The 22,918-nt window shown below is 39.3% G+C and overlaps 1 protein-coding gene across 1 annotated transcript in view; it reads left to right on the top strand.

Annotated features, from left to right (window-relative positions):
- The first annotated feature begins 1,984 nt into the window (after positions 1-1,984).
- PROX1 (prospero homeobox 1) overlaps positions 1,985-22,918 on the top strand; it is a 57,973-nt gene continuing 37,039 nt past the window's right edge. Inside the window, exons 1-5 of the mRNA XM_072647855.1 lie at positions 1,985-2,666; positions 2,799-2,904; positions 10,986-12,774; positions 19,951-20,058; positions 21,888-22,025. Coding sequence (XP_072503956.1) covers positions 11,053-12,774; positions 19,951-20,058; positions 21,888-22,025 — 1,968 coding nt within the window. The 5' untranslated portion in view covers positions 1,985-2,666; positions 2,799-2,904; positions 10,986-11,052. The remainder of the gene's footprint in view (positions 2,667-2,798; positions 2,905-10,985; positions 12,775-19,950; positions 20,059-21,887; positions 22,026-22,918) is intronic.

The following is a 22,918-nucleotide window of genomic DNA, read 5'->3' as shown; positions in this document are numbered from 1 at the left end:
TCCCACCCTAATTAAATTGTTTGATAGATTAACGGAACACTGGAGGGTGTGTGTGTGTGTGTGTGTGTGTGTGTGTGTGTGTGTGTGTGTCCAGGGTAAGGTCTGCAGTTTTATGTAGGCTCATTTTCCCCAGGATCTCTTTTTTCATCTTAGCCGAAGAGATTTAACCTGGCCGGTTTGGTTTTTCTTCTTCTTTCCAATGTTTTAATTCTGTGCCAGAAAGTTTCCTGCGGTGCTTGACTTGGACGAGTTATCATCGTTATTTTTTTAAGAGAAGTTTAATATCCTCCTTCTCACAGTTTGACGGTTCTGTGGCTGAAATTAAAAGCGTCCAAGAAAAGGGGCGTGTGCTCCTGTGTGTGTGTGTGTGTGAGAGTGTGTGTGTGTGTGTGTGTGTGTTCGGGAGGGGCCGGCGTGGTGGTTGGTGCTTCTCTGGCTGTTTACTATTAACACACTTCATAAATCTGCCATAATAGTTGAGGTGCAAAGGATAATCACAACCTTTGATCTGATTAAATTCCGAGTGCTGTAACGGAGGAAACAAGCGGATCTTCTCCAACCGATCAAAAGAAAATAACAATAATCGAAAGAATGTAGTTCAATCGGTACTGAATAGGCAAGGTGCGAATTGTTTTTGGCTTCTTAATCCTTGCAAGTCTTCACTTCTGTAGGATCTAAAGTCATAAACTCAGTGACTTTACTAAAAACCATTTATTCTGTCCCTCTTGAAAGATAGAACATACAACAAGCCCAATGATGCCCTTTTTCTTTCATATTTGTATGTTGCAAATCCTAAGGATCCCTTGCAAGTGCATATTCTGTCTTCTTTATGTGTGTATCTCTGTCTCTTTGTCTCTGATTTTCTCTGTGTCTCTGTCTCTATGTATCAATAATATCAAATCGAAAAGTGTTCTTTAGGTATTGTATTGGTGTCCCAGGTTTAGGAGGATAAAACCACTTTCCTAAAGAGCTTCCTAGTTTGCTACCCTGGCTCCCCGAAAGTATGTCCAAGTTGCTTAGAAGTGCAGTGATCTATCTTCCATCACCCTAGGACGAATTACCAAGTCATAGAGTGCCGGCGATAGGAAAAACCTAAAAGATCATTTAGGTAGGGTTCCCTCATTTCACACGGGAGCGAACCGAGTTATTGCTTGTGGCAAGCAAGGAAAGTGTTCGTAAGACATGTCTTTTAAGAAGACTGCTGAGCCTAAAAGTTAAAATGATGCTCTAAGAGGTAGCCAAATGATTCTACTTCTCCCAAAAAATGTAGGGCAATTGACTGAAACTGGTACAATTCTCCCCCCACCCTCCTCACTATATCTAATGTTTTTTGGGAAGTGTGAAACATCCAACAATTTTCTCCCAAACTTACCTGCAGGTCAGCCCACCTCCGGGGTGGAGGGGGGAAGAGAAGAGAAAAGAGAAGCGAAGCAAAAGTGACATATTTTGATACACTTCGCATGCTTACTAAGTAAATGACATAGTTTGAGTGGATTCTCCCTCCCCATCCTTCCACCCCAGTTGGCTGCAACACCCAACTGTTCCGATCTACTTCTCGCTGCCTTCTTCTCTCAAGTCTGAGGAGCGCTTGGCCTCTCTGGGGGCTCGATCACTTCTGGGTAGAAGAAGATGGAAAGAAAAAATAAAGACTCGAGTCCAAGAAGAGCAAGTCTAAGAGGGAGCTGCCCGCACTCATCAGCTTGCTTTGCATCAGCTCGCAAATGGCTAGCTCCCCCGAAGCCCCCGATGTGGTGGTGATCAAGGCTCTTTCCTTGCAACAGGGGAAGGGACGGGGGACTCTGTGTGTGAGAGTCTAGGGGGAGGAGGGGGAGGGGAGGGGGAGTGCTCAGAGGGATGGAGGAGGGGTGGAAGGCGGCGAGGGTTGGAGGGGGGGTGTCCCTCTCTCCTCCTCTTTTTCACATCTCCCCCACCCCTTTTATTTTTTTCCTCCCAAGTTCTCTTGCCTCGCTATCCCCCCTTGAATCCGAAGGCGCCTCCCGATTGGGTGCTGAGTCTGGGTACGTCAGTCAGACTGTGACGTGCAGTCTTCCTGTTTCCTTCAGCTGTGTCTTAAAGTAAATCTTGTGGAGCGAAGCTCAGCTGTGTGAGCGCTCTGAAATTATACACCATTGCAGCCAGGCAAAGCAGAGCGGCGCAAAAGAGCTCTCCCTGGGTCTGTCTCCCTCCCTCTCTTCTCGCTCTCTTGCTCCTCGCTCCTCTCTTCTCCTTTACTTTCCTCTCCTCTCTTCTTCTCTCCTCTCTTCTCCTTTCCTCTCTTCTCCTTTCCTCTTCTCTCCTTTCCTCTCCTCTCCTCTCCTCTCTTTTCCTTTCCTCTCCTTTTCTCTCCTCTCCTTTCCTCTCCTCTTCTTTCCTCTCCTTTCCTCTCCCATCTTCTCTCCTCTTACGCTCCTGTCCCTCTCTTCTTTCTCTCCTTCACTCTCTCCCACTCTGTCCCTCTCTATCGCACACACATTCACCCTCCCTTGTCAAATTACAATATTCAGCAGCAGCGAGACATCAGCGTGTGTGTGCGCGCGTGTGTATTTTCCACTCTCTTTCCACCGGCAAAAAAAAAAAAAAGCCAAAAAACAAAAAAGAGAAAAAGAGAGAGAGAGAGACAGAGAGAGAGAGAGAGAGAGGCTCAGTTCCATCGCTTTTTGCACTGAGTAAGTATCTTCTTACCCCCTCCTACGTTCCCCTCCTTAAAAAAAAAAGCACTTATAATGGCTTTTTTCTTGAATGAGAAAGGGAAAAAAAAGGACTTATATTACTCATACCCATGTAAATTTTTCTTCCAGGGGAAAATGCAATTATTTAAATGAATCATAATAAAATAAACCCTAATGATTTCTAACCAGGAGCCTCAGTGGGACTCATCACTCTAGTCTCCCCAGTTCCTAAAGAGTAAGTGATTTGGTTGTGTGTGTGTGTGTGTGTGTGTGTGAGAGAGAGAGAGAGAGAGAGAGTGTGTGTGAGTGTGTGTGTGTTTACAGTTTTTTCTCTTGATGGTGGTGGTGGTTGGAGAGGGTGGGAGGTTGATATTGCCGTTTCTTTTCTCTTGATCTTGTCACCTTTTGTTTACTGCTTTTGAGGCTTGAGGGGAAGCGTGCTTTTTTTCCCCTCCCTTCTCCCTCTCTTCTTAGGAGAGAGAAATTCAAGGTGGGGATTGTTACTTCGCACTGCTCCTTTTCTCCAAACCGCTTCCCCTCCTCCCCCCCCCCCCCCAAACTCCTAGTCTGGTCCCTGTGTCCTTTCTCTTTGTCTTGTTTATTATAGCTGCCATTCTTCTCTCTTCCAATTTGGTTGTCATTTGCATACCTTTCCCTTCTCCTTTTTTAACCCCAGCAGAAGAGGGGTGGGGGGGAGGTGGGGAAGACCGGAGACTATTACTTTCTTTTCAAAGATGTTGTCACGAGCAAAAAAAAAAAAATTGAAGCCAGTTTTCCAGAAATTTAGAAATGGATTCAATGACAATAGCGGAGTGCGTTTGGATCAGCTGGATGGAGTTGCCGAGTCAAGTTTAGGGGGTAAGGCGTCTTGATTTGAGGGGTGTAGCATGTTTGTGTGAGCAGGTTTGAGGACTGGTGATGGAGAAAAAGTGTTTTAGGGGCCAGAGTTGGGGAAGCAATGAATGTTCTTGGGTGGCTGATTCCAGAGCCAAAGGACACCCCCCCCCCCCCCCCAGTTACTCCTGTCAGTTTGTGGTGTTTAGGAAGAACCAGAGTCCACTGGAAATGGTACCTAGAGTTTTTCCCTCTCAGCCTAGTTAGAAGGGCTGGGAAAGGGAGGAGTGCAGGGAGATGAGATGAATAGCTAGAGGAAATAAAGGGGAAAGAGAAAACTGCTATCTGCCCAGACTGAGGATCTGAAAAGATATCTTAAAATGTGTGTGGAATGGGGGAAAAGGGGGAAGGTAGTCCTTAAAGTGCTTTTTAAGCTTTTTCCTGTACCTTCTATGCCTTCTGGATGAACCAGCAGATTACTTACATTTCCAAAAGAAAGTGAAGGTTGGGGAAAAGGGAGGTTCTTTCGATAGCTATTTCAAGATCCTCTGGACAATCCTTCCCACCCCAATATTTTTCTTCACTCAGCTTCTCCCAAAGCCGAAGCTGAAGAGTATAGCTTTACTAGAAAGGTACAGGGGCAGACTGAAATCTGGACTAAGGAGAGGGGGAGGGCAGGGGTGTGGGGGAAGAGTTTAAAATAACTCAAGGAGACAGGTTGGGGTGTGAAACTGGCATTCTTGGCAACCCCGCACCCTTAGCCCCAGGGAAAGCTGAGGACTCACCTGCTTGTTTGTATTTTTCCAAGAACATTTATTTATGTATGTTTGTGCATGTGTGTGTGTGTGTGTGTGTGTGTGTGTATGCCTTGTCTCCCTTTCAGCATAGAAAATAACAAACCATTGGCAAGTATCCTTCTCTTAGAGTGAAGGAGAGAGATGCCCTATCTGTTATGCCTCTTCTCCTTTTCTCCAGCCACCTCCTCTCTTTTAAATTATATCTCTTTATATTTCCTTTATCAAACTATGAGGTCTGCTAACAAAGTGCGCATGGGCAAAGCTAGACAGGTGTGTTGTGTCAAGAAAGACAGGTGCAAGTTCCCCTGTGTTTGTCTCTCTGTGCAGTCCCAAACCACAGTGCTTGAGGGTTGTCGAGGTTTTAGAATTTATGAGTGTCCTGGTTGATAGGATTGTTCAGGCCGAGAATAATTAAGCTGCTGGTGGGTTTTGAAATTGCCATGTGATATTTTTAAGAGGTCTTTGGCAGCCCCTTTCCTGGGTTCTTCTTAGACTCTTGTCTTCTAGGCAGTCACAGCCTCCCCCGCACCACTCCCTACCCCCACACATATACTTTGGACAGCAGGTGGAAGGACAGATATTGCCTGTTCCTTCACTTCCCTGTCTTGTGTTTCACTCATGTTTATCCTCCCAGATTTGCATTTGACTTATAGAGAAAAGGCAAGAGGGAAAATCGAGGCAGTACTTTTTTTTTTTTTACATTTTTTGAAAACCTGGGGGGGGGGGGTGTATGTGTGTGGTGTATACTCGAGTTTGCGCATGTATCCATATACATACACACACACAGAGGTGATAATACCAAAATCAAATCCCTCTGGCACTGTTAAAGTTTATCATTGTAGTATACCTTATACTTGTCCAGAAAGAATAGATCTGTACACATACTTATAATTTACCAAAAAGATACATAGTTAAAAGAAAAGGAGAGTGGACTATTTATGAAATGCTACCTTACAGAAAGTAGAATGTGCCTGTCACTGCATCAGGCATGAGTCAGAATGGGTGTCCCAGACACTGCTTTACCTGTGGAAGAAAACCTGAAGTATAAGCTCTGTGAATTTGCATTCTTCTCTGATAAAAGATGTAGCCTGTTAATGGTAAAGAGTATCTCAAGAAAACTTCTTGGAATTATGAAATTAGGTGGATGTTGTACATAGAGAAGTAAAAGAAAAAGATGTAGGAAGGGCATTTGTGCTTTCAACATGTACATGTATATACAAAATAGATATGTTCTATTAAATGGCCAAATTAAATTCCAATGAAAGATATTAAAGAGCTGTGAAAGAGAAGAAAGTGGAAATTGACTCCTTCTAACTAAGAGCATGAAGTCTTAGAAGCTAGCTCGTTTGTTGTGGACTTCTTTAAATAAAATGAATTGCATGGTAGTAAGTTAGGTGGGTGGATATTTTTTTTAAATTTTTGTTTTGTAATTGTTTCCATGAGGATGGAATTGCATGAGGCATTTATTCTTTAGGCTTACATACATCTAAGTTTTCACAACCTCTTCCTTAGCTGCCTTTGAAGTTTTCACATGTCTAAAATTTTATTTATGGACAGGTTCATTTGTTTTATTTTTAACAAAGTTCGTTTGTTGTGGAAGCTTATTTGTAAGTTTGTGAGTCTGCCTTGCATTGCTCTGCTAAGCTTCATCACAATATTCTAAGGTGACATGGTATAGCATATCTGATATAATCTTTGTTCACACTTTTGTTCTTTCCCAAAATCTTTCTTCTTTAAGCTATACTTGAAATATTAAAGTGTGTTCTACCCTAGTCTACACACTTGGGCTTGCTCTTTAGTTATTTAAGACAAATGAACCCCTTTCTCACCAATTAGTAAAATTCTAGGCTTGTGGCATATACGTAACTGACAGTATTGATAATTCTAAGATTCAGATTCCACAAAGTTCATTGGAAGGTTACTTATTTTTAATAGTGTAAAAGTTGGTTATGATTGATATTTGACCTCAGGATTCTGATTTAACATCTCTCCAAGTTGGAAAGACAATCTAGGCTAGGGAGTTCATAAATCTTATTGCCCAGTGACTTACTAGGCTTTATAGGAAGTATAGGTTGCAGATAACTTAATGATTATTAGGTACTCAACAAGGAGGAGAAATTTGCAAGTTTTTCCTTTTGGGTTAATTTTGATCTTACTTGCTAGCTGGATGAATTGTTATTCTAGAAATATATGTGAAAATGCTTACTTATAAAACTTTGGTATCCAGCATATCTATTACACTTATTCTTAAAGGATGGATGACATTGCTTTTAGCGTAAACCTAGAATCAGTCACTTTGCAGGTGAAAAATTTAAAGAATTTTTGATGATGTGGAAGAATCTTAATAATGAAGTAGTCATTACTTCAGAACTCTGTTACTATGATAGGCACTATTGGCAATACAATCATAACTAATTGAAGCAGTAATTGGGGGGTAATGGGTTCCTGAAAGTAAATGTCAAAGCGTTTTTCTTTGCCACTAATAGAAAGGAGAAGCTACCTAAAAGAAAAAAGTTGCTAATTAGCAGAATTGAATCTGTCACTTTTCAGGACGATTGGGGAGAGCTAAGTGATGTGGGGGCACTTAAATCACCTGATTCTTTTCCCTTTAGATTTATGCATTGCTAGATCAATTAAAATGTTCCCTATTAATGATATTCTATTTCGATTTCATGACTACATTGACCTAAGTCAGTTAGAATCTCATCCAAAGGCTATATCTACTCAGATGAAGTCAAGTGGAGAGTTGAACAATTTATTCAAGTAATTTGATCAGTAGAGACAGCTAATATAAATAATTCAGGCCAAAAAAACCCCCCTCTCTTCTCCCCCCTATAACAAATTATTTTGCTTAAATTATCTAGAGAATCCCTAAGCTCAATCAGCCTTGCTTTGGAAATATAGCTGTAGCAAAAGTAGCCTCTTCTTCTGTAAAAGCAGAGAACATTCCATTAATAAATTAATACAGTAATGTTCCCCTGGAATTTCTTACTAAATTGTCTTCATTGTTAGCCCTTGACCCATGATTTTCCTAAAGATTCTTTGTGCCAAATTGAATGCCAGACACTTAAGATTTTACTAAAGAATCTTTTGAAGCTTCTCATTCCTTATTTGACCTTATCTGAGCCTTTTCTGGATAAACCTGCTGTGCTTGCATCCCTGTTCTATGATAGTTTTCAAATCATATATTATATGAAGTTTTTTTACATGCCAGCAGGGACAGCCAAATACCTGCACTACAAAAAACCAAAATCACATATGCATTTTTAATAATAACTGAAGGAATTTTCAGAGAAACAATGTAGATATCTAGTCACTAATTTATGTTACCTCAAATTCCCATGCTATGTTTTTTAATATCCTTGTGGTAACAATATTTACCATTATGTATAAATATATATTCATTCCACTTTTTACTAAGTAGAGATATTAAAATGCAACTAAAATGAACATCAGTAATCATCGCAATTAACACTATCTGTTTAGGACAGATATCGTGAAAAGTTTTCAGATGCTGTCAAGCCCAATTTCTTTAAAAATGACCCTCTAAAGAATTTTGAAATATGAAATCACAGAAGCCTTATGTATGTGTATATATGTAACATATACATGTATGTATTATAAATACATACACACGCATACACATATACATATACATAGCTTCAAATAAATGTCTATAAATCATTTAGAAGGACATTCTGATATGGTAGCTATCTTTACATACATTTATGAATCATGAAACTGTGCTAAAGAAATAGAGGGTTCCTGGCTAGAATCATCTGACCTTATCTTCATGAGTTTGTCATTGAAATACTATTACTTTGGGGGCAGTAGATCAAATGCCGCATTCCTTCTGAATTAGTTTGCACATTATTTTCTCTATATATTTGGTTAGAAATAAATTGCAAAATGGCATTTTACACCAATACATGGAACCTCAATGTGCCCAAGTTTTCTCAACATATATGTCAGTGCTTCAAGGATCCATGCTAGAAATTAGTCGATATTTGGTCGGAAAATATTGACAAGTTGAAATAGAATTTGCCCAAATCCTTTTAGTTTGATTTAGGAGAGTCCTCAGATTATTATATTTTTAGTTAACTGAAGAAGCATGTTTAATCGACATCCTATGGGGAAGATGAAAGAAGACAGACCAAGCAATATTACTTCCAAAAACCTTTGGAAGAATTCAACTCCTTTCTTGGCACGTAGGAGATGCTGGGATACAGCTGTTGATACCTGGGTTAGATGAGAGGAAGTGTAGTTGACATGAAAAGAAAATGGCAGCTGGAAAGGAAGGATGCCTGAGGATGACCTTATGCTCTTTCTCATAACAGTATGCAATTTCCTGAACCACTGTCTCAGAGATGATGTCCCTATGACAAGGTCTCGCCAAAAAGAAATTCCAGATTAGGTGTTGAGGTAAACAGAAAGAAAGGACAAAACATGGAAAGTATGCTAAAGGTTTTGATTGGAAATGACTTTTATAGATGGAGGTAAACTCCAAGTACTTGAACAAAGAAAAGGTAAATGTTAAAAACTGATACTCGGAGGTCTTGATCGGTGAAAAGTTCATGTGAAAAGAAAGTTCTATGTTTTAACTCTTCCCCCCACTTCCTGAACCCCCAAAAGCCTTCCAATTACTCAGGTCTTCCTGTGATCATTTATATAGTTTTGATCTCACATCTATCCATCTATCATGAGTTGATAATCATTTAGTTGTGGTTTTATTTTTTTAATTGTCTGCCTTTCTCACTATCTGTGTGTTTTCGGATCTTTTTGATTATTGAAAAATCTCCTGCCAATTATACTCTGATTTTTCAGGCCTAACTGAAATGCACCTCCAGTATGTCTCCATGGGGCTTGTAATTGTGCTTCCAGTTTTCTATAGCTAACTGGTTTCATTAATAATTTCCATATATCTACAACATTCAGAATTGCATTTTGAGCGAAGTATTAAGTTTCCAATCTTAATTCAGAGGATCCATTTTGTCCTCTTGAATGCAAAGAGTTTGAAAGTAAGCAAGCATAGTTATTTCTTTCATAACAATCTAAAAGAGAATTTCTGAAAATGCTTTCAGCCCATCCAAACACCGTGGGCAAAGACGGCAGGAGGAACTTTGATGCTTTGCACATTGTTACTATCTAAGCATTGACCATTTTCTTGATTTTTACAGGTTATTTCATGCTGAAATTATGCCTATTTGCATGGATAGTCATTCTTTAAAACTAGCCACAGATGCAATCCTAGGGAGCACGTAGATGTTTTTACAGGTGAACCGAAAGAGATGGGAGCTGTTCCAAAAAGCCTGCATGCTGCCTTTGGCAATATACCCTGTTATTGTGAAGATGTGCTCTGTTAAGCAAATGTGAAGTTTAATATTAGATAAATGCAGCATGAAAAATATTTTCATTTTCTTAGCATAGTGTTAATTGTAACCAAAGGGATGTGATATCCAATGTTTATATGAAATTTGAGTCTGGCATCATTAGTTAATAAGTCACAAATTGTGTTGAACCTTTTATAAAATGCAAAGAAGTATATTCTCTCTTTTTACTGAGTTCCTGGGAAACAATGAGAGTTCATATTAAGAGAAGGTATTTTCCTTTTCACACATTTGATTGATGTTGTGATTTTGCTTTCATCTTTCCAGATTTTCTTTCAGCCTCTTTTTTCTTTAAGTTTGGCGCAGAAAATAGGAATCTGTTTAACCAAAAAAAATGTTTGTAAAAGACTTGCTTTGGGCATCCAAGGTATTATTTTTGAAGCAGATTCTGAAAGAAGACTAATGCTGAAAATATGTTATTCTTACTTATGCTAAAAAATTTGTTGTTCTATATTTCAATTTCTAAAAATATATATTTGTATCTAAAAATATTCTAAAGAATATCCTCCTTTTCATTTGAACTAATTTTGAAAGAAATTAATTCATGAAAAAGATACAATTTACAATATTAACACAATTAATATTAGATCATTATTTTTGAATGATTAATATTGTTCCAAATACCTATGCTAAAATAGTATAAACATTCCATGTTTATTTCAATGTCAAATTGATTGTTTAAGTTGTAGGATTCTCCTTTTCCATATACAAGTCAAACAGAGTAATTTTTGTCTCTTAAAAAATCCTGTCCAATTAAGTGGAAGGGAATGTGTCAACTTACTATACTGACTTGACAAGACTTTTCTTCTGTAGCATTAAAACCACAACAAATTTTAGGCAGAAATTAAATTTTAATCCAAATTTTTTAGAGATTTTTAATTTCATGTTGCATATTAAGGAAAGGCCACTTTCATCTTCTTTTGTAATGTCACTCACTGCCCCAAATTTAATCAATTTCTTTTTTTTTTTTTTTTGGTCACAGGCTGTGTTCTTATAATCTACTCTTTCTTCTGAAGATAAACAGTATCATTTTAGGCATTTGTGCAAGAGAATCATATTACTGGTGCTTAAGCAGTTTTTTGCCTTTTTTTTTTTAAATCTTAATCCATCTTAAACCAGTGGAGCAGAAATATTTAAAAATGTTTCATTTCAAGCAGAGTGCATAATAAATTGCAATAATTGTAATGTGCCATAAATCCCAGAGCCTATGCATTTTGCATTTTATTCAGGATTGAGGTCAGGAAATTTGGAGAAATTTAAAGAAAATGATTCATCAGTCCTTTTGTTCTGTTGGCCAGGGTCCCGGGATTCTTGAGCTGTGCCCAGCTGACGAGCTTTTGAAGATGGCACAATAACAGTCCAGTGATGCCTGACCATGACAGCACAGCCCTCTTAAGCAGGCAAACCAAGAGAAGAAGAGTTGACATTGGAGTGAAAAGGACGGTAGGGACAGCATCTGCATTTTTTGCTAAGGCAAGAGCAACGTTTTTTAGTGCCATGAATCCCCAAGGTTCAGAGCAGGATGTTGAGTATTCAGTGGTGCAGCATGCAGATGGGGAAAAGTCAAATGTACTCCGCAAGCTGCTGAAGAGGGCGAACTCGTATGAAGATGCCATGATGCCTTTTCCAGGAGCAACCATAATTTCCCAGCTGTTGAAAAATAACATGAACAAAAATGGTGGCACAGAGCCCAGTTTCCAAGCCAGCGGTCTCTCTAGTACAGGCTCAGAAGTACATCAGGAGGATATATGCAGCAACTCTTCAAGAGACAGCCCCCCAGAGTGTCTTTCTCCTTTTGGCAGGCCTACTATGAGCCAGTTTGATATGGATCGGTTATGTGATGAGCACCTGAGAGCTAAGCGCGCCCGGGTTGAGAATATCATTCGGGGTATGAGTCATTCCCCCAGTGTGGCATTAAGGGGCAATGAAAATGAGAGAGAGATGGCTCCACAGTCTGTAAGTCCCCGAGAAAGTTACCGAGAAAACAAACGCAAGCAAAAGCTGCCTCAACAGCAGCAACAGAGTTTCCAGCAGCTGGTTTCAGCTCGAAAAGAGCAGAAGCGAGAGGAGCGCCGACAGCTGAAACAGCAGCTGGAGGACATGCAGAAACAGCTGCGCCAGCTGCAGGAAAAGTTCTACCAAATCTATGACAGCACTGATTCTGAAAATGATGAAGATGGTAACCTGTCTGAAGACAGCATGCATTCGGAAATCCTGGATGTGAGGGCCCAGGACTCAGTGGGAAGGTCAGATAATGAGATGTGTGAGTTAGACCCAGGGCAGTTTATTGACCGGGCCAGGGCCCTAATTAGGGAACAAGAAATAGCAGAAAATAAGCCGAAAAGAGAAGGTAATAAAGAGAGAGACCAAGGGCCAAACTCTTTACATTCAGAAGGCAAGCATTTGGCCGAGACCTTAAAACAGGAACTGAATACTGCCATGTCACAAGTTGTGGACACTGTGGTGAAAGTTTTTTCATCCAAACCCTCCCGCCAGCTTCCTCAGGTCTTCCCACCTCTTCAGATCCCTCAGGCAAGATTTGCAGTCAATGGGGAAAACCATAACTTCCACACCGCAAACCAACGCCTACAGTGCTTTGGTGATGTCATCATTCCAAACCCCCTGGACACCTTTGGCACCATGCAAATGCCCAGCTCCACAGACCAAACAGAAGCACTGCCCCTAGTTGTTCGCAAAAACTCTTCTGACCAATCTGCCTCTGGCCCACCAGCTGGTGGACACCATCAGTCTCTGCACCAGTCTCCACTTTCCACTACCACAGGCTTCACCACATCTTCTTTCCGACACCCTTTCCCTCTCCCGTTGATGGCCTACCCATTTCAGAATCCATTAGGTGCTCCCTCTGCCTCCTTTCCTGGGAAAGACCGAGCCTCCCCAGAATCCTTAGACTTAACTAGGGAGACAGCAAGTCTGAGGACCAAGATGTCATCCCATCATATGAACCACCACCCTTGTTCACCAGCACATCCGCCCAGCACAGCTGAAGGCCTCTCCTTGTCTCTCATAAAGTCTGAGTGTGGTGATCTCCAAGATATGTCTGATATTTCACCTTTTTCCGGAAGTGCAATATCCTTTTATTTTCCCATCATAAGGTGCTTTCTGAAAAGGTTTAAGTTTATGGGGACAGAGAATCATGTAGATTGATCGGATCTTACATTTTAATATGCTTTTTGTAGTTTCTGTTTGAGAGGAAAAACAACTCAACATCTTTGGCATTTTTTTCCCTAAGTATATGTTACCTTTTTGATAACATACCAGTCTAGCACTACTACCAAACCTTTGCCCCTTGGGAAAGAGGAGAGCTAAGTTACACCCTGTGTTTAGCACATATCTTTACAGCAATAGTTTTCTGTCATTCCTCTTCTGCTTCCAGAGGGAATTTAGAGATTTTAAAAAATGTTCCCTTTTAAACATTAGTTTTGGTCATGATGGGAGATAGAAAAAGCTTTTAAATGGAGGAATTATGGACGTTAATTTGTAGGTTTCTGAAAATCCTTTAGCATTCCTTTTCCTAAATAATTTCAAACCATGAGAAACTCCTGGCCCAATTAGCAGTAACCAGTAGCCAATTTCTCACAAAGAAAATAACTGTTGATATAAGAAGAGGTTGGAAAAAAATGTTTTTACTTCTAAAAAGTTGGAGATAATATATATGTATGTATATGCATAATTATATATGTAAATCATATATGTGTGAATATATACACATGTGTGCTTGTGTATGTATGTGTGTGTATATGTATATATATACTATATGTATGTATATATACATAGATAGGTAGATAGATATGATACAGATACTGATTTGTTCAGTTGCATATAGGGTTACCTCCCTCACCCAAAGATCTGTTCTTTGGGCCTTCTGCAGCTGTCTGCTATGCTTGATTAACCTCTGTTCAGCCATACACAGAAATCTTTTGTCCTAACATTCACAAAGCAAATTATTTTGGAAAGCAAGGAAGTACAATGAAATATAAAACTCAGTATTAGACTTAAAGGAGTCTGTATTAGACTTACAAGGAGAATTGTCTTTTTATACCTCTTTCAAGCTCCAAATCAGACTGTCATGTCAAAAGTGCTTGACCTATTTTTAGCTGACTCTGTCCTGAACTTCAACCATTTTTAATATTTGTTTCTTCCTTAGTAAACTGGGCCTTGTTTAGGGAAGTTCCCTAAAATTGTGGATGCATAGGTGTTCAGTGCTATTAGGCAGGGGTGGAGTGAGTATTATTTTTAATATTTCTGTGTCCCCATTGGTATTTTCCTTTATATAAGAAATTACCAGATGGGTATAACATTTAGTAATTAATTTGTCTAGTACTAAATTGAGGACTTTGGGCAACAGTCATTACGACTAGAGATTGACATTTTCGTATCTAAACCCACTCTAGAGGCTGCCCCATCAGTGCAAAGTCTGAGCTCAGGTAGTTAATTTGTTTTCCTAGTTAATAAAGGCCATACTGCCAGGGAGACCCAGAACTACCCTTCAATATTCATTGCAATAATAGAGAAAATTTCCTTTCATTGACAGATTGCGTCAGATGTACAGGCATGTAACTTCTTTGGATGGTTAAAAATGGAGTCACTTATTAGTCAAGGTGGGGGTGGGGGAGTATGGGGAAGAAAGGGGGGAAGAGAGACAGAGAGAGACAGAGAGATGCTCTTTCATCAGAAAGCTGGATGACCCGTACCATTTGTGAGATGCATAGTCAAGGAAATTCTTAATCAGGTTTGGGTTAGACTGGATGTCTTCTGAGGTTACTTCTAACTCTTAAGATCCTATTATTCCAATTAAGTAAGAGTTGAGTTGCTAAGTGACTATGGCTTTGGGAATCTAGACAGAGAATTTTAGCTCTAAGTTCCTGACTCAGTTCCCACTCTTCAGTGACCTGTCCAAAGGTAGCTGGCCAACCAGTAATTCACTAGCACTTGCACTTGGCTACATAGTTAAAGTTGCTGAGAATGAGCTAAGAAAACTCAGAAATTTCCATGCTCTCCTACCCTTGAGAAAGTGAATTCAATCAAACTTGTTGCAATGCTAGTTTACCCTGGCATTGATTCTCTCTGCAGTCATTTGAAGTGGGTGGCAGTGATGGTGGGTCTTCAGTTTTCAAAGTAGAGACCGAGAGATTTGCCTGTTCTTAGGCAACAGATCAACAAAAGGGTGAAGCAGTAGAGGCTTGTGTCTCCTTACCAGATTCTTAGCCTTCAAAATACTAGTTGTGTTTTTAAACAAGACTTTCTATGTACTCCAGCTCTCCTTACCTGTTTAGTTTAGGCTTTTTTTTTGGTAGGTTCATCTTCCTAGAAAAATTTTAAAATAGCTTTAGACATTGGCTTAGTCTTTTGACATACAATATCTAAATCCCCTTAAAGGGAAATGAAATTTGAAGGCTTAGGGCAAGAGAAGCCCCTTTTTGTATCTTTTTTTTTGTTGGAATTAAAATGAATTTTAACTGCCCTCTTTTCAGACTAGAGACATCCTCTCTCACTCCTGCCAATAATGAGATTCTACTGAAATTCAAGGGAGGGAAAGACCTGTACTTTCACATAAAATTCTGGTCCCATTAGTACCAGAAGTTATGTCTATTATTATGAATATTTTTGGTGCCTTCCACTACCTTTAGAAATTTAATTTTTTCCAACCTTTTAATCTTTCTTTGATGCTCTACTGTTCCCTGTCTGTCTGCCTCACCCCATTTTAACCTTTTTTTCCCTCATTTGTGTGCTTTTTCTGAGGAGAAACATAGACACACGTTCTTTCCTATTGCCCAAAACTGTCCTAAAGCCAGTTGAGAGATGGAGTATTCATGTGGGGGTCGTACATGCCACTCCTATTTTTCCTTCTGTCTCTATCTTTGAGCAACACTCTGAGCTTCCCTACTGGTCAATCTAAACATCTAAGTTAAAATTTGATATTAGAAAGACTTCTCAATCTATTTGCTAAAAATCCCATGCCGTTGGGAGTGATGACTTACTTCAAGGTTCTAGTTAATCTAGCCCGTTTGTCTACATGCAATTGTATAAAGACAAATAGAATTGAGTGGAAATGGAAGGTAATATTTTTCATTGTTTTATGATTTTTAGATCAAGTCACTACATACAGAGAATTCATTTCTTAAGGAACAATTATTTCCTTACTTCAAAGAGCAACATCTGTTTCATCCTGTAAACTACCTAAATTAAGAACATAAGACTATCAAAATAAAAACAAGGTTTAGACCCTGAAGGCCCATCAGAATATTGAATTTAAGTACATATACACATGAATGTCATATGCAAAATGACATTATCATTTCTTCTGATTAATTTAGAAAGGAAGCAGTTAATTGTGTAAGTGTGGTTAAACAGGATCATAAGATACACCTGTGCCAAAAGAGTTCATGCCTTAGCTTTATAGAATGTATTCTGTGTCTTTGCAAATGAATCTATTTAATCAAATATTAAGTTTTATTCAAATACCAAAAGAAACAGACAGCCAATTGTTTTTCTCCATGATGTTCCTTGTCACGCATCCTCTTTGCATCTCAAGAAAAATAGCCTTTTTTAGGCTTCAGTCATTTGCATGCAGCTAATTAAAGCACAACAGTGTCATTTTAGGCCTTTACTACACTTGTACAGGTGAAGACTTCATACATGATGGACAATTTCTCCCCTCTTAACTTTCCTAGGGATATTTAAATGAAAAGATTTTTAAAAAGAAAAAGGTCCTAGATGTTTGAAATGAGAACAAGAATAAAACTCAGAAGCTTAGCCACAGATAGCAAATCATGAAAGTTTTGCTCAGAAATCCAAAGCTTTGTGTAGCAGTTAATATTTTTAAATAGCCTAAAGTCTGTTCTTTAGAGTAAGAAGAGACTTTGTGTGGGGCTTTTTGTTTAATATCCAATAAAAGGGGTTTTTTTTGTTTGTTTGTTTTTCCACTCTTACTAGCCTTGACAAGCAAAATCAAGATTTCTACAAACTAAGAACTCTGCTGATTAAGAAAACTTGTATATTCCGGCAACCACTTGATTACTTACTAACATTTTATGAAATAGTTTGTGTTCCATGTGTCCGTTTCCTCTCTTTCTGCAGGTATCTTAGGGAGAAAACTTATTAGGAAGATATCAAAACAGAAAATCAGAAAAAGGGGAGAATTCTTTGAAATTGCCATTTTTACTAAGATGTGATTGTTAAGTAGGCTCAGAACTGCAAATGAATAATTCCTCGAGCCACAAACCAGTATTGGGTTGGTAAAAATGGCGATTTGTGTGACTTCTTCCTCCAACCCTCCCCACCCCACACTCTTGTGCCCCTCATTCTTCCATGAGCCTTTTTACTGCTGTTGTTTAGGTAAGGTTATATTGTACTTGGTAAATAGACAACACTCAGATTCTCAGGTTGTTTGAACACTGCCTTAGGTTCAGCTGCACTACACTGTTTCTCTGATCTTTTATGTTCCCGAGCAGATGTCTTTCATTAATTTATGGATTTATCATCTTTTCTTTCCCCCCCCCCCTTTTTTTTTACACCTGGCAGCTGTCTCAAGTTTCAGCAGTTATTGTCTATTTTGCATTACACATAGAATTGAATGTCATCTGTCTTCACAAAGCTATGGCTGAGAGAATTGAGGCAAAGCCACATGAGCTGCCGGGACAGATCTTGTTTGCGTTCCATCCCCCCCACCCCCCTTTACCTCCTTAATATTTATTTGTGCTCATTTTCTTTCCTGGCCTTGAATGGAGCTTAGCTCGTGTTCAGTACAGCTGTATGTTTACTGAATCTATTCCATCATGACTCATTGTGCGTGTGTAAGTATCCTGGAAACAGCCAGTGCTTTCTTGGAAGAACACTTGCTTTTCAGCACAAGCACTTAAAAGGGAAATTAACCAATTGGTCAGTTCAATTTTATTTTATTTAAAAAAAAAAACATGGATTATCCCACTGTGGGTTTTTAAATGTTTCATTAGCTATTTTTAATAGTTTATTAGAAACACATCTTTCATGGCAGTTTAATCCCAATAACACGATGAGTGAAAGATAAAGATTTATTCCAGGCCAGATTTCAACTGAACAATTCCAAGTATTGCTAGCAGGAAACATTTTTAACCAAAAGTTGACTTTGAGAGATTGAAACATGGCATACTTTTTAATGAAAGATCAGCTCCTGTGTTAGGATTAGAATAAGACTTTTAAAAAAAAACTGACCATCAAGAGGATCAAAATTATTTTTCCCATAGTAAGAGAACTGAAAAATTTAAATGAAAATATTAACCTACTTGATTCACACAGCAAAATGTTGTCTCTTTTGCACATATTCTGAATTAAATAGTTTGAGATTACCCCCCCACACACACACACACTCAGAACCCTGTCCAATGTGGAGGGTTGATTTTTGGATGGCTTTATGGAAGTAAAGGTAAGGGTACAGGGATCCAAGGTCTACTTCCACAGAAGTTTTCACTTGCCTAAAACTCTTATCACCAAGCAATAGGTGACAGCTTGCAACTGTTATTTCACTTACCCACTTTGACAGATGGCACTGAAGAGAGTGCAGTGCTCTTTTAGGCCTCTCTGTTGGTCTAATGGAGGTAGCCATTGAGGTTCTCTTAGCTCTTTCCTTGGCACAAGAAGTATGCCAGTCATAAATTATCTCCTTTGTAATCATTAAGTATCTCAAACGAAACACAAGTTTAGACTGAGCTGCTGTTTCAGGTTACTGACACAAAATCAGACATTTGTGGGTTCTTTTACTCTAAGGGGCTAAGAAATTCCCCTCAATATTTTTTATTTTCTGCATAAAATTGTTTTTCCATTAAAAAAAATAGGATAGCCAAGGCAATGCTAATTCACTAAATTTGTCTCAAATATGCTGTTAAATGCCCACTTATAAATATTTGAGAGTTTATCAATATTAATTTGATTAAGTCTTCTTGGTTAGTTGCTGGAATTAGGAACTTTGAAAATTTTCCTTCTAAGACTGGCAATGTAAGTTTAGTGAAGGTCATTGGAACAGGCTTCCCTTGCTCCAGAATATGAAAAAAATGATTCGATCTTTTTTCACAAGGTGTGAAATTTTGGTTGCGTGCTAGAGTAGGGTTGTATGGGGGCTTTTTGTTTTTGTTTTGTTTTTTTTTTTTAGTTTTTTCCCCAGACTTTCCTTTTAGAGACAGTCCTTAGAGAAGCTTCTAGGAAGGACCCTTAATTGACCTTGTGGGGGACCACATTGATTTTCTCCACGTGCATCTTCATTTCTGATAAATTATAAAGCCATTAATTTGCTGAGGAAATGGCAGGGCCAGCCTGCGGCACAGATGTGACCAAAGCCATCCTAACACAGAGCTCGCTGAAGAGTGCCAAGAATCTGGGGGCGACTCAGGAAGCCTAGATTGTTATGGTTAGCCTCAGATTCTCTTGGGAACTCTTTTAGTTGCTGCTGTTTATGGATCTAAAAGGTAATGATGTTTCCAGATAAATAGGCCGCCTTATTTAGGGTAAATGGCCATTTATTGATCTGCTCACCCACATGTATTGATTTCTTAGCCCCCAATACTCTGTCACTCTCGGAGGAGTTAACCACTACGGATAGGGAATGGCAAGGGTTTTTGTTGTTGTTGTCAGTGGTGTTTGGTTTGTTTACTCTCTTTTTAAACAAAAACTGGACTTCTATATTTCATTGCTTTTTCTTCCTTCAGTTAATGCTCCCCTCCCCTTCAAGGTTTGGCTGCCATCGAAAACTGAGCAGTTAAGTCCATGCAATAATATGATAGGAACAGGGTGACTCAAGATAATTAGATTAGTATTAGAAAGCAAAATGTTCAAAATAAGGCATTTTGTGTTTTTGTTCACATTCATATAATAATTGACTTATGAAATCCATAGCATGGAGAGAGAAAAAAGAGATAGAATTATAATTACTAAAAAGGAAGGGGAAAAAAAATCTTGGGGTGAGAGTTTATACAGCACATGTAGGTCCATTTGTCTCCGTAGCAACAAGTGAACATACATCCAGCACAAAAACCTGAAAATGGAAGAGATTTGTTTTTGCCAAGAAAAAGACAATATTCCACATTTAAGTTCTTTATATTTAGCGATTTTATATAGGTAATGATCATCCTGGGCAAAGCAGCAAATCAATGATGGATGAGATGCCCTGTGTCTGGTGCTTGCCTACCATTTCTAGGTCTCAGGTTGCTCTGGGTAATGATAGCTGTTATCACTGCTCATTGAGATGTTTTTCCTTGACTACTTGAATCCTACATGCAGGAAGGACTGTCACCTAATCACTTGAAAAAAGCAAAGCTCATGTTCTTTTATACCCGTTATCCCAGCTCCAACATGCTGAAGACCTACTTCTCAGATGTGAAGGTACGCATGATTTTTAAATTTTTATTCAAGTCCCTGTCCCATCATCCCCAATCCTACCCCTTTGCTTTATAGTCACCTCTCTATGTATGTGGTGGTACTTTTTCACCCCTTGGAAGTTAATTGAGATGAATGTGCAATAAGTTCATTAATAAAGTGGTGGTAATAAATTACCACCTGTGTGGTAATGGAATAGCATGCCCTTGTCCTTCTGAGCAGAGGTGTGCCAGGCAAGGATGGACCTTGTGTTTCATGACAGAGGGTCTGTTGTCAAGAAGTAAAATAAGTTTGAGTGCCATTTGGGAGATTCAGCCTCTGGTTTTGGTTTTTGGTTTTTTTTATATATTTAAGTATGTTCTCAGAGGAAATTTCAGCTGGTAATCTACGATGTGCTTTAGAGAATATTTCCCCCCCTCAGCAACTGTAAAGTGTTTCTAATTGTTTTCATTTCTGTTGGTTTTCCCCATATTTGTGCTTATGTAAGCAAACTCTAGCATCTCCCTTTTTTCCCCCTGTCAGAAAGGAACCGTACATTGAAATTCTCTGTGCAGTAGCTGCTTAAAAACAAAAGTGATGATTGTCTCTTATTTACAACTTAATTTGTTGTTGATGTCGAGCACACTGAGCATAAGGAGCATGAATAAAGTGACAGATCCAGGACACATTATTCAAATGAGGATATGAAAGCTGTCTGCATACAGCTGCAGCCTCCCTCATTCTACAGAATATGAGGGCCCTCCTGGTTCTCTGTGTGTGTGTGTATGGGGGGGCGGGGTGCACGCGCATGTGTGTGCGTTAGTGTGTGTGTGTGTGAAGTAATTGTTTGCATCAACTTAATGTTGTGTTAATCATCTGTAACTTTTTAAAACATAGATTGGGTTTTGATGATGATAATGGCACACACGCTATCATTATCCAAGTAACTTGATAAACATTACATTAGCTTAGAATAGTTTGTTAGGGCTGTTCTTTTTCTTTGAGCCCAACCCCTTCCACCCCCCCACCCCCAGCGATGTGTACAGATCCTCATTTTCCCCATCAAGAACTCCACCAATTGCCAAAATGTACTGCTCTCTGCCTAGGCCCTTCCCCCTCTCCTGCACCAAGTTGTTGTGAAACTTGGTGCCCAACTCCTTTTGCTGGCCCCGTTGCGGGGGCCAGACTCGTTTCAGCTTCCTTCACTGCTGTTTATTTCTAAGAAGTTCTGTTTTTCCTTCTGTTTGCTTTTCAAATGTGTATCCACTTAAGCCTTTTATTTTCCCCTTTCCTTGGAGGTCCTCCTCCTGTGGAAGGCCACAGCTCTCCCCGTGCAGTGCTGCACACTAGGAAGGATGGGGATGGCAAAATAAGCAATTTCGGCACTCGCTAACCTAAGTGACTGGTCAAGAATCATTAAGCACACAAAAAAAAGACTGGGAGTCACACAGCGGGCCAAGAAAGGGGTATGTGCTCCAAGTGCTTCTACCTGGACTAGGAAAATCCGAGGAAGCCTGTCAAACGGCTGGGAACCAGCGAGGCACTGGAGCCAAGGGGAGCCTTGGCAGCATCCTCCTCCAGGGAATCAAAATGGTCTTTTGTGGCCTCTCCCCACCGCTAAGGCCAGATTTTCACAGTCAACCTCATTGGGGATGGGGGGGAAGAGGAGAGTGGAAGAAGGTGGTGTGAGAGTGCATGCATGCGTGTGCGTGTGTGAGTGTGTGTGCACGTGCAAATGTCTCATGGATGGTTGACTGATCCTAGTCCTTGCCCATGTTGCTCCCTTCGTCCTTCTGAGTGCAGTGATCTCTAGTGTTGTGATATAATAATGACAATACCTTATATTATTTATATAGCACCTTTCATCCAGAAGGATCCCAAAGCGCTTTACAAACTGCATACATAGGGATCACTCACGTACCACTGAAATGCAGCCACCTGGAGGGTGGAAAGCGGCAGCCATTTTGAGCCAGCAACACTACACAACAGTAGATGTAAATATTAGAAACATTCATGTTTTCTTGGGGGGTTGGGGTGGGGGAATTTGTTGTTCTGTAGCTTTATAAATACTATGTATGTAACTGATAAGAAACTTTCCCTCAGTATACCTGTGTTCATTCAGCCTTGCAAATAGCCACTTGCATTGGGTAAACCGTAATTGAACCACTGGATGACTTTTTTTTTAAATCCCACTCTAGTCAATTTCTGTACCTCTTCTGAGGAGGCAAGAGAGTTCTATATGACCATGGTTTACTCATAACTGCTCATTCTGGTAGAAGGGGAATAGTGGAACAGATAACTCAATGTAATGACCATTCAAATGGTCATTTGTACTTATTTTGGAAAGCTTCTTATGATTTCCAAAATTTTCCTGATTATGTTTTGTTTTGTTAATATTCAAATTATTTTCTATTCCCTAAACATAACATCAATGCTAGGAGCAGGAAAGGCCTGGTAAGGGGATCCAGAAGCTTTCTAAATAGGAGAGGAGACTCAATCTGGGATTTAAAAAAAATTCTGGCAATGATCCATAAGTTGGATAATCGTCATGTAGTTCGTTGAGTTTTGACTACGTGCACATATGCATATTTGTGTGTCCATATATGTGTGTGTCTCTATTTGTGCATATACATATATTACATATATTTATTTAGGTACACATATCATATTTTTATACACTGATATTTTACATGCACACATGGTAAATTTATGCACATATCTGCAAGACTGAGATATCTAAGGGATTTATCAATAAATGAACTAAATGAAAATCCAAACTTTTCATTTAGTTCAACATTCTGAAAGCTCTCCTGAAAGCTCCTGGACAGAGCTCTCCTGGAAATCAACGAAGGGCCCTCAGCTAGCTCAGCTGAGACACCCTTCTTTT

The sequence above is a fragment of the Notamacropus eugenii genome, chromosome 2, assembly GCF_028372415.1.
Source record: "Notamacropus eugenii isolate mMacEug1 chromosome 2, mMacEug1.pri_v2, whole genome shotgun sequence".
Classification (NCBI taxonomy): domain Eukaryota; kingdom Metazoa; phylum Chordata; class Mammalia; order Diprotodontia; family Macropodidae; genus Notamacropus; species Notamacropus eugenii.
This window is presented reverse-complemented; position numbering and strand designations above follow the sequence as displayed.